At 39.3% G+C, this 10,577-nt stretch overlaps 3 protein-coding genes across 3 annotated transcripts; 2 read left to right on the forward strand and 1 right to left on the reverse strand.

Moving 5' to 3' along the window:
• tmx2a (thioredoxin-related transmembrane protein 2a) lies at positions 1–4,419 on the reverse strand. The gene is made up of 8 exons (XM_068588062.1): positions 4,142–4,419; positions 3,926–3,986; positions 3,170–3,283; positions 2,360–2,436; positions 1,537–1,643; positions 879–944; positions 626–755; positions 1–540 (listed from the first exon to the last, which is right to left on the reverse strand). Exons 1-8 carry the CDS (start codon positions 4,328–4,330, stop codon positions 376–378), a joined length of 909 nt encoding a protein of 302 aa, XP_068444163.1. The 5' UTR covers positions 4,331–4,419; the 3' UTR covers positions 1–375.
• Positions 4,151–6,526, forward strand: pmf1 (polyamine modulated factor 1). Its single transcript, XM_068588085.1, has 5 exons — positions 4,151–4,744; positions 5,337–5,442; positions 5,603–5,703; positions 6,026–6,221; positions 6,349–6,526. The coding sequence occupies exons 1-5, from the start codon at positions 4,518–4,520 to the stop codon at positions 6,412–6,414; spliced, it is 696 nt and encodes a 231-aa protein (XP_068444186.1). The 5' UTR covers positions 4,151–4,517; the 3' UTR covers positions 6,415–6,526.
• Positions 6,527–6,627: 101 nt separating this feature from the next.
• On the forward strand, positions 6,628–9,800 carry med19a (mediator complex subunit 19a). The gene is made up of 6 exons (XM_068588073.1): positions 6,628–6,989; positions 7,420–7,542; positions 8,061–8,194; positions 8,319–8,415; positions 8,500–8,594; positions 9,385–9,800. The coding sequence occupies exons 1-6, from the start codon at positions 6,770–6,772 to the stop codon at positions 9,448–9,450; spliced, it is 735 nt and encodes a 244-aa protein (XP_068444174.1). The 5' UTR covers positions 6,628–6,769; the 3' UTR covers positions 9,451–9,800.
• Positions 9,801–10,577: the final 777 nt, after the last annotated feature.

The following is a 10,577-nucleotide window of genomic DNA, read 5'->3' on the forward strand; positions in this document are numbered from 1 at the left end:
TCATCTTTTTATTTATTTCAGCTTCACCTTTTACTTTCGTTGAGAAACAAGGGACCAGTAAACACGCTAGTTGCAAAATACAAGCAGTAAAAGTTACTAGCTAAAAAACAAGCATTACAAAATGTGTTCTCAAATAATTTAATGAAATGTGCCAAAATCATTGCTTATCTTTTGCATAGCTGCATTCAAACCACACAGCATCAAACCCAGTCAGGAAAACTTGGTCCAGCTTTTGGGGTATTTATTTGGCACAGTAAAGACTTGTTGTGTATACATGACATCTATTAGGGGTTGAAACAGTTTTCCTCTCCCTGTCCCATCATATTGTCCCATCATATTCTGGACTTTAGCAACCATTTAAGGCAGTTCTCCTCTTCACTGGTCTTTCTTGCTCTCTGTTGGCTGCTCAAGGTTGTTGGTTTCATGATGGACCTCGTCATTGACCTCATTCTGTTCCTCTTCTTTCAAACCACGACTTTTGTCCAGCTTCTTGGATTTTTGGAAGAGTTCATTCAGATTAAACTCCCGGATAATGTTCTCCTAGGAAATAAATAAACTTCACGTTAGGCTACCTTTTTGGCTGTGACGGTTCCTACTCCACCAGTTAGTTACATACAAGACTTGCCTCATTGAAGGTCCAAGACACAGCTCTGCGTTTATTGTCCACCATTGGACGTCTTATGAGTTCCCGCCCTTCTTGGAAAAGCACCAGTGAGGGCAGCTGCTTGGCCAGTGGAGAAGTGCTGACCTTGAACCTGTTCAGAAATAATTCCTGTGACAGTCAACTGTATGTGCTCAGAATCTGTCAAATACACACAGAAAGCATCAACAATATTGTGGCATCAAAGAAGAAGGGCAAAGTAGAATAAATGTCTGACCTCTCAGAAAGATCTCCATAGCGTCCAATGTCCACTTTCCCAAACCTGAGTCCAGCACAGTTGTACCTGCAGAACAAGGGGGAAGATGCATGGGACGAGTATCCGTTGAGTCAAAACTCAGGTCTATTTTTGAAGAGCAATTGATTTAGATAGCAGATTACTGTTATGAAAAATGTACACATAGCAGTTTAATTTAACAACTCGATTGTGTGGAAATGAATGTCGCTCATCTAGAAATTATAAAATAAATACAGTATGGAACATGAAAGAGTTATTAAGACAAACTTCCACTGAATAAATCTTATACCAGAAGGCTCTTGTCTGTCTTAAAGACAGACACAAGCGTCTGCAGCTAAATTAATAAAGACAATGATTTAAAGGTGAATACAGAACAGGTGTATATAATATTCTGTAGATTGAAGTTTTGAATCATACGGTTTATCTTCAAGCAATACACTTTCATTTTCAATTCAAGCAAAGGTATGACTCGTGATTTGTAGATTCATAGTCAAAAGCGTGTATTTGTCTTAAACACAGTTCAGCCTATCACAACTATTTACAGTTGACCATCAATGACTTATTAACTCTGACTGATTGACTCGAACAGTTCAGCCGCCAGTATCTTAAATGACAAAAATCGTATTTACTTATTTCTTACTTGAGTGAAAGGTCGGCAAAGACTGGTGCAAAAGACTGACAGTCGGAGGACCAGTTGGCGTAGAATTCAACAATCCAGGTTACACGACTGTCTCTCTTTAGCTCCTCCTGATGACACAATAAATTAGATTTGAACTGATTACACAGGTGTAGATCAGAATCAGAATTGTTTCTTGCCAGGAATGTTTCACATAGGAGGAGTTTGTCATGGCGGGTGGTCCGTAACATTAGACAATATACACAGTGCAAGAAATAGAAACATAATAAATTAACTAAATTATTATTATTTCAATTTATAATAGAATATAAAATAAAGTGCACAGACAAACAGATGACACAGTGTAATATATCTCTCTCTCTCACACACACACACACACACACACACACACACACACACACACACACACACACACACACACACACACACACACACACACACACACACACACACACACACACACACACACACACACCTATTCCCCTCCAAAACTAAAACATCTTCAATAAGGGAGTTCCAATATTTCAATTTAAAATTGCTGACACTCAATTAATATATTATATAGTTAATTGGCATATTGCTATTACAATGCGTCTTTCATGTTTGATGGAAACATTATTATTGCATTGTGCAATATGAAGCTCACGTCTTGATGTTATTATATTACATGTAAATACTTGATTACTCCATTATACTTCCCACCAGTTTTGTTGTTTCAAAGCTGCTACTTAACACATTAGAGTCCTGAGTTAGTTACAAACATTCATCTCACTTCATAAAGGAATTTATAAGCACAAACAGCTGCAGTCTGTAGTGTAACACTCACATCTATGGTCTTGTCGCTGAAGTACTTGATGTACTCGGGGCCCATGTAGATTGGCGGCTTACAGGTCATGACCAATGCTGGAGACAAGACAGATAAACAGACCAATAAGTTCATACATGAGAGGCTCCCAGTGGATGAAATCAAAGTGTAAATGAAAGTTTGACATTTTTTGAAGCTATGAAAGTCTCAGATTAGGTTAATAATAAACATACACTTCAACCCTGAAAGCATCTTTTGGACTAACCTCAGTGGAATAGGTTATTGATTCAAAAAACATAAATACAAAAGAGGAATATAAATAACAGATACCCACTATGTACTCGTCACTGTCGTGAAGGATCTCAGTGTTATCTCAAAACATCTGTAATAAAACAGGTACTCCAATACATTTGAAGGTACCTTTCTTTTGTATTTATGTTTAATCAATTGCCCCAAATGTTGGCATATTTTATGAATATCTACCAAAGGTTCCATAGAAATTTTCGAGGGATATATAGACAGTCAATATTTGTCTTTAATAATGTGAAATGAAGACTCATTTAGTTAGAAAATCTAATTTACTAACAGAACTGATTAAAATTCTAAATACGTGAGATCTCTTGAACGGTTGCTTGAGAGACGCCATGCATCAAGAGTGGTGTCTCGAAACAGCAAAGGAATAACTTTAATTGCACTACTTTGAGGTGGAGGTGAAGGGCTACAATGTGTCCCTTCAAAAGGAAGACAGTCTTCCATAAATCTCCCTTCTCTTAACTCAAAGTTTGTTGAGATTGCGGCACTATTTGTAACAACGGTTATACGGCCACTGACCGACACACAATGCGAGATAAAGGATGCCGAGCCGAATGTCCAGCCTGAAGAAGAGCATGACGTTGGCCACTTTACTGAACAGGAACAAGTTGCCCATGTGCTGCTCCAGTGTGACTGAGAAAGAAAGAGAAGAAGAGAGGACAAACACTGAATGCAGCAGGAAAAAAAAACCTTCATGCTACAAGGTCAAAAGGAGGCAGGGCTGCAATCGAAATGTTTCCACAACAAAGTTTTTAGCACAGCACTTCCTGGATGTGGCAAGCAGCAGGGCTTCTCAGGATCTTGAACAGTTACCTATTAAGTCACAAATACCTACTGGGTTAAAGTGTACACATTGTAGGAACCAAATATACCGAGTTGCCTTTCTTGTTGTTGGATTGGATTTTGAACACAGTCACATATCGGTCTCTACATTTATGTTAAGGAGGAAGTACAATCAGACACACTTCTCATATGAATTAACATATTGCATATGGCAGAAATTTGCCTACAGGTCAAGAGTTAGTTTTAACTAAAACATTATATGTTCCTAAATCTAACCAAGTAGAGTTGTTGCCTGGACTGAAAGAGGTTTGTGGCAGAAAAAGGCTTTCATGTGCAAGTATATCCTGGTGGTTCCCTGATCACCGAGCTGCTTAGTGCAGATAGGCCAACACTTTTGATGATGACTGTTTACAGTGTAAACCATCACTTACCATGTTGGTTTACACACAAACAACTTTGAGCATGTGTGTGTGGGGGAGGGGTTGTACTTACTCGCTCTCCTGTTCTTCATCATAACTATTGCACTAAGAAACATGAGAATCTCCAGCTCTCTCTATAAAACAAAAGAGACAAAACATAAAGCAACTTTGTGATAAGTGGGTAAAATAAATTACAACCAATCTCACAGGAACTATATTTATAAAACTATATGTATACTGTACCGCGGCAGGTAGCGCTGCAGCGCCATACTGTCTCCGCCATGCTCACCCAGTCAAAGTCGCAGGAGTTCCCGTCCTCTCGCTGGGTCGCCAGGTGCTCGCACAGACCGGGAGCCTTTCGGACCAGCAGAAAGGCGACGGTCATGAAAAGCGAGGAGATATAATAAGGTTTCAGAAGCCATTTGTAAATCTGAGGTAAGTGGTACAAAAAAGTACAGAGTCCTGTGATTATAGCCATGTTGGTAAAGACGACAGTCAACCTCAAGGGGTCTGAGGAGGAATAACAGCTGGAAGTGACTGACTGACGGAACTGTCGGCCATCTCAAACTGCGCATGTGCCAGAATAACAGCTTTTGTCGTTTGTGGGTGCAGCGACTTGCCGTAGATTTGGCGGGTATTGAAAAACGTAAACAGAAAAGGAAGAAATGGAAGAAAGCGAAGAGGCGACACAAAAGGAGACTGAAGATCAACGTTGTGTTAAAACTGCAGCTGTAAACCGAATGAAGGAAGACACGGGAGAAGTTTCCTCACAGATGGCCACAGATGGATCAGTTAGTAAGCCGCCCGAGGTGACAGAAGCTCGGTATAAGAGGCTGAAGTTGTTCGACAAAGTGATGCAGAAGAGCCTAGAAAAGTTCATCGACCTTGCCAGGTAACGTTTCGCTTGTGTTTATAGTGGAAATCTGTCCCGAAACGACGGTATGCTTTAGTCCCAGTTTGTAGGTAGCTTGATATGGATAATCGTTTCTATAAAAGAAGTCAGACTTATTAGTTCTGACGTGCCTAATTTAATACAGTAAAGTTCATTTATTACCGAAAATATTGAAACGATGTAGGATTATCATGTTTTTGTAAAAAAATAAATAAAGAATGAATAATTCCTGGCTCATTTTCCTCGCTACATTCAGTTCAATCTCACAATGTGGTTTTTTTGGGCGACCGCAAATTATGTTAGTTCATTACCTCTATGATTCTTATATTGTAGATTCTTAGGTATCAAAACATATTTCTTAAAAAGTCCTTCAAGACTACTTTTTTCTTTTCCAAACAGTAAATTCTTTGACATTTTCTGTTGTTTCTGTAAGTACTAAGTACTAATTCTTGTCAGTTATTTTCCATAGATAAATTTATAGATTAATAACATAATAATTTCAGTACTAGTTTGGTTAACTGAGAAAACCTTCTGGTGTTTTGCTAAAGACACAATTTGCTTTACTTTTGGTTGACACTGCTTTTGCTCACAGTTTTAACAGATTTGCCACGACGTTTCGGCCGCTGTGCAAAAAGAACCCACAGAAGATGGAAAGCATTCACAAGCAGTTTATTGAGGAGCTGCAGAGGGCCGTACAGGTATGCAGCACACCACACATTAATACCATGTATGAAAAAGTAAAAAACAACTAATGAAAGGTATTATTTCTTGTTTGTGTAATATGTGTGTCTATGTACTTTTCTACATGCCTTTACTTTTTATTTACTTACCTCAATGCCTGTGTTTGTGGATGTAAAGGAGGACATCAGCAGATTGATTGAAGAAGGTCGGTTAGAGTTCAAACTGAATGAGCTGGACCAACTGGAGAATGCTGCGAAGAACAATGCAGACCCTGCATGGTCCGTAAACGGCACTAAAACCATTTCAACTTCTGCTTTCTTTTCAATTACATGATCAACTGATTACCTGTTAGGTTTTTGATTGTTTATGCTCAGTTTTCCTGTAAAACACTTTACCCTCTTTGACAACATCTTAAGACTGAAATATATCTGTTCTTATTACCACCACTCATTCCAATACTTAATAACAACTAGCAAGTCGCACTAACAACCATGTTATAGGTGCATTGCTTTTCTTCATTACCACTGTAATATTTCCATTTTGAAAAGTGATTCAAATTCAAAACATCTTTATCCTTTACCCTGTCACTTGTTTTGATAGGCGGCCGAGTGGAGTTCCCGAGCAGGACTTTTGCAGCTTTTTGGTGCCATACTATCAAAAGCAAGAGAGCTACATGCGACAAGAGCTGAAAAAGATTCAAGCAGAGAATGCTGCCCTCTCGCAGAAGGTCCAGGCTGGTAGAGAGAGTCTTGCTCAGACTGAATCTCGTATTTCCACCACTGTTGATGAGTGGCAGGTGAGAGAGAAAGAATCGGCAAAATACATATTAGAGCTACACAGGATATAATTCACACAAAAAATAAATATTTAAAATAGAAGTTGCCTTGACAGTTTTCTATATATGTTTTTTGTTTCCCTTTTAGGCATCAGTCACAGAGTTTGAAAGACTGGCATCTTCTCTTAACCCCTCCGATGTCTTTAATGTGTGATCTTCTAATAATTTGCCCTGTTCATATATCAAATAACTTAACTGTAAATTTCGGATTTGTTCACTATGCCTGTTTGTCTGAAAATAAACTTAAAATCCTGGATTTAAAAAAATGTTTCGTGACCTCTGTAATTATATCCGTGTGAGCTTATATAATATACCAATCATTACGGTAGTGTGCGTGTTTATGTCTGGTATTACGGCACATGGGCCATGAAAATAATGCCACAAAGAAGTGAGGAGTCGAGTTGTTCACACACGGATGGATTCTGGGTGAACACACTGTCAAACAACAGGCCACACGCTTGACCAAACTAACTTTTTCTCTCAATATAAATGTATTATTCGTGAAAGATATGACGGAAATGTTTTCAACTCTATACGGGCAAAACGAAGCTCAGGGACCACCCGGCTCGTCGTCTCTGGGTTTCGGACCGGGGAAGCCTCCGCCGCCTCTGCCGCAAAACCAGGGCTCCATGGCGGGGCAGATGCCACCGCAGCTCGGGGATGAAGGGCCTGCCCTGAGGAAGCCCGGTGCCATGAATGAACCGTTCTACTTACTGCGGGAGCTTCCTGGTACTGTCTGCCTGTTATTGTTAACTGTACCATGCTGTGTGTGCTATTGGTCTCTTAATTTAACGCTAAGGAAATAGTTGAGCTGCTATCAAAGGTTGCGAAGCAGTTTGTAAACAATGCTAGCTGACGTTAGCTAACAAGATAAGTGTTACCGAAAATATCTCGTTACTAACGTTAAGCTAATTACTGGTACGAGGCTGTTATATATCTTATATCATGCTCGCGTGACAGAGAAACCACCTGAGTTTCCTATGTTTAGTAGTTTACTCCGCTTGTGTGTTCCTAAGTTTAACTTGATGTAGGTTAAGTAAGATCAGCTCCAGTCAGACCTCATAGTGATATTCAAGATGTAGCTATAGATTGATGATATATGAAAGTACTTGTATTGATTGCACGAATTACACTGACGTGTGCGTATGTGTGTGTGTAGTGGGAAACGAGTTAACGGGCAACACCAACCTCATCACGCACTACAACCTGGAGCACGCCTACAACAAGTTCTGTGGGAAGAAGGTGAAGGAGAAGCTCAGCAACTTTCTGCCAGAGTTACCAGGTCGGTTATGTGTATGAATCAAAGGTGGTGTTTAATAATGGAGCCTGCACACATCTCATTAGAAAAAAAACATGCAGGGACAATAATGATTTGTGTAAAGTACAGGACACAAGTTTCCAAGCTTCTTTACTCTTGATGACTGTTCTTTCTATCAAATATTTTCTAATTTCCCCTCACTCATTAGTGGTCGGTGGTAAGTGTTCCTGCTCTGTGAAGTTGTGCCTGAAACCTCCCTTTAATGGAGCCGTTATCCCAAGAACCCCACCTGTCTTCTGTAGATGTTTAAATACTCACAAATCAATACATCTGCTTCGAAAAACCTCTGACATGTCACGACTTTAAAAAAAGAAGTTTTTTTTACATATTCGTGTTTTGCCTGATTGTTTATTTAATGTTGATCACAGCTGAGCATGTTTACATATTTATTGTGTGCTCACAACCTTGTTCTTTAATATTTAATATTTTGATATCTGAAATTCTCCCTTGCTCCGAATTGTCCATCATTGTCTGTGCTGCAGGTATGATCGATTGTCCGGGCACTCAGGACGGCAGCTCGTTGCGCTCTTTGATTGATAAGCCTCCAGTGTGTGGAAACTCCTTCAGCCCATTGACAGGCGCTCTGCTCACAGGTTTCAGACTACACACAGGACCAGTACGTACTGAATATAATGATATAGTAACAGTATAAATAAGTGTATATATACATAGTTTTTCATTTCAAAATTATACAGTCCATTATTTACATGCATGTATGGTTTTGTGTTTGTTTTTCCCAGCTACCAGAACAGTACAGATTGATGCACATACAGCCCCCAAAGAAGAAGAGCAAACACAAGCACAAACACCATCGACTACAGGACCCGTTACCACAAGGTATTACCAACTAAACATGTCCACTAACTCAAAATAATGCAGCATGTTTTCAGGCCACTGAGCAGCTTCTTTTTGATGTCGCAGAAACTCCATCAGATACTGATCCCAAGAAGAAGAAGAAGAAACGTGATGACGATCCTGACCGCAAGAAAAAGAAGAAAGACAAGAAAAAGAAGAAGGTAAGAAAATCTATCAAGCGACCAATATTTCATAGAGTTGCCAGTTAGTCTTTATTATGGATTCTGGTTCGAGATTATAATCTTAAACCATAGAACGAATACCAAGTTTCTCATGAAATACTGAAACACTTTTAGTTTTGATAAGGCAATAATTAAACCTAAAGCTAAATGAAAGGAACAGTTTACTTTACTACATCATCAATCTAGATGTTCTTTGCTGTGAGTTGTCTAATATATCTGCCGTACAGACCTTGTGCGCAGTTTCATGTAGGAATTGTTTTTCTACACTAGAGTGTGAAAGAACTTAAAAACTATCTGGCAGACAACAGCTATGACTGAATACCACTTTATAATGTTAGGATTTCTATCTATTTGCCACCGTTTCCAACCCACAAATGTGTTTTATTACTCCAATATGTTTATTTTGCCGGACTTCTGTACATTTGCACAATTTAGTCTTTTCCGAGAACATGTGTCTTTTGAGCAAAAGATTGGATCGCTTATGATAAGTCTTTTTGCAAGAGATTTTTTGCAACTAGTTGCATAATAGCCATGGAAGAAAGGCAGGTCATATAGCCCAAATATCTGAAACAGGAAATCCTCATCAGCTCCCTCTCAATGCTTATAGAAAGCTCATTTGTTCCCTTCAGTATTAAACAGACTACACACTGAACTCTGCAACAGTGAATGCAACAGCTGTCCACTTGGCTCAGATCTTTGATTCACAATATATTTACTCTCATGTACACACAAGTAAAAACAGTATGTTTAAATCTCTGTCTCCCTCCAGAACCGCCACAGTCCTGACCACCCCGGCCTCGCTGGATCACAACCCAACAGCAACAGCCTCAGATAGACAGCAGCCCACTGTGTGCATGCTGGTGTTTGAACGTGTGTGTGTGTGTGTGTGTGTGACTGCATTTTGTAAGAGGATGCGTGTGACTTTTACAGATAATTGTATTATTGGGAGTATGTTTTAATGAGCGGAGATGAATCATGTAATGCAAATGGTTGTATGATGTGTGTGAGAGTAAAAGGAGCAGCGACACAGTGGACGTGTGTGATGATGTAAAGAAACGTTACAGAGCAGTGTAAAGGCAGAAAGCCGCTGATGGGCTCTGTGGTGTTATAGATGACTGAGCAGGCACTGTATCGATGTTCCTCTTTGATTTTGGTGTAATATCTTGTGACCTTATTGCCAAAATCAAATAAACGTTTGGTTAATATCTTTGCTTGTGTGCGGAGATCATATGATCAAGAACATGGTTTAAAATGCAGCAGTGTAGCAGCAACAATAACACAAGTGGCTGATGCTGAGGTGCTGCGGGAGAATTGTTTGCATGGTTGGCAAAAATAACACAAAAAAACGAGTACAATACTTTGACACTTATTCATTTATTTATCAAATGCACAAGCTCAATATATTGATTAAAGGCATAGATTTAGCTACTCATAACAACACGTTACAAGTGACTTGTCTAATATTCGCCCCAAAAGAAGACTAGACAAGCCACTGTCGAGGATTGTCTTACAATACAGAAGAAGCGAAGGATGTTTATTTTTGCTGTTGAGACTGTCAGATGTCTTGAATAAACGTCACACCAATAATTCTGGCAGCAACTTAGAATCCTAATTACAAAGGCAAAAGGAAACCACAGGTCTGACGACAAAGATGTTTTTTAGGGCAACTTGCAGAAATACAAGGTCAGATTTCTGGACTATTTCAGACATTACAAATTATTGTACAAGAGGAAAGCAATGACAAAGACTGGGAAACCTCAGCAACACCGATTGTAATGCACTCGCTGTATTTACAGGAACCAACAGCCTCAGACAATCAAGCTAAACCAACACCTGTGTCAATCAGCAAGAAACAAACCGTCCTTTCCTGCAGGACCAATGCTTTTTGTTGAAAGGTCCAGCAGGAAGGTGCTGGACTATCAACTAATTTACAATTCCTCCTCATGTCTTTGATTTAAAGAG

The sequence above is a fragment of the Clinocottus analis genome, unplaced genomic scaffold (assembly GCF_023055335.1).
Source record: "Clinocottus analis isolate CAN_PGR_092001 unplaced genomic scaffold, fCliAna1.0.p SCAF_10, whole genome shotgun sequence".
Lineage (NCBI taxonomy): Eukaryota > Metazoa > Chordata > Actinopteri > Perciformes > Cottidae > Clinocottus > Clinocottus analis.

Bases quoted from the DNA above. Each gene is read 5' to 3' on its own strand.
- med19a (XM_068588073.1), top strand. From the start codon at position 6,770: ATGACGGAAATGTTTTCAACTCTATACGGGCAAAACGAAGCTCAGGGA. The intron at 7,543-8,060 runs GTCGGTTATGTG...TCTGTGCTGCAG, and splicing joins CTTTCTGCCAGAGTTACCAG to GTATGATCGATTGTCCGGGC. The intron at 8,595-9,384 runs GTAAGAAAATCT...GTCTCCCTCCAG, and splicing joins AAGACAAGAAAAAGAAGAAG to AACCGCCACAGTCCTGACCA.
- pmf1 (XM_068588085.1), top strand. From the start codon at position 4,518: ATGGAAGAAAGCGAAGAGGCGACACAAAAGGAGACTGAAGATCAACGT. The intron at 4,745-5,336 runs GTAACGTTTCGC...TTTTGCTCACAG, and splicing joins AAGTTCATCGACCTTGCCAG to TTTTAACAGATTTGCCACGA. The intron at 6,222-6,348 runs GTGAGAGAGAAA...TTTCCCTTTTAG, and splicing joins CCACTGTTGATGAGTGGCAG to GCATCAGTCACAGAGTTTGA.
- tmx2a (XM_068588062.1), bottom strand. From the start codon at position 4,330: ATGGCTATAATCACAGGACTCTGTACTTTTTTGTACCACTTACCTCAG. The intron at 945-1,536 runs GTAAGAAATAAG...CTTGTTCTGCAG, and splicing joins TTTGCCGACCTTTCACTCAA to GTACAACTGTGCTGGACTCA. The intron at 756-878 runs GTCAGACATTTA...ATTTCTGAACAG, and splicing joins TATGGAGATCTTTCTGAGAG to GTTCAAGGTCAGCACTTCTC.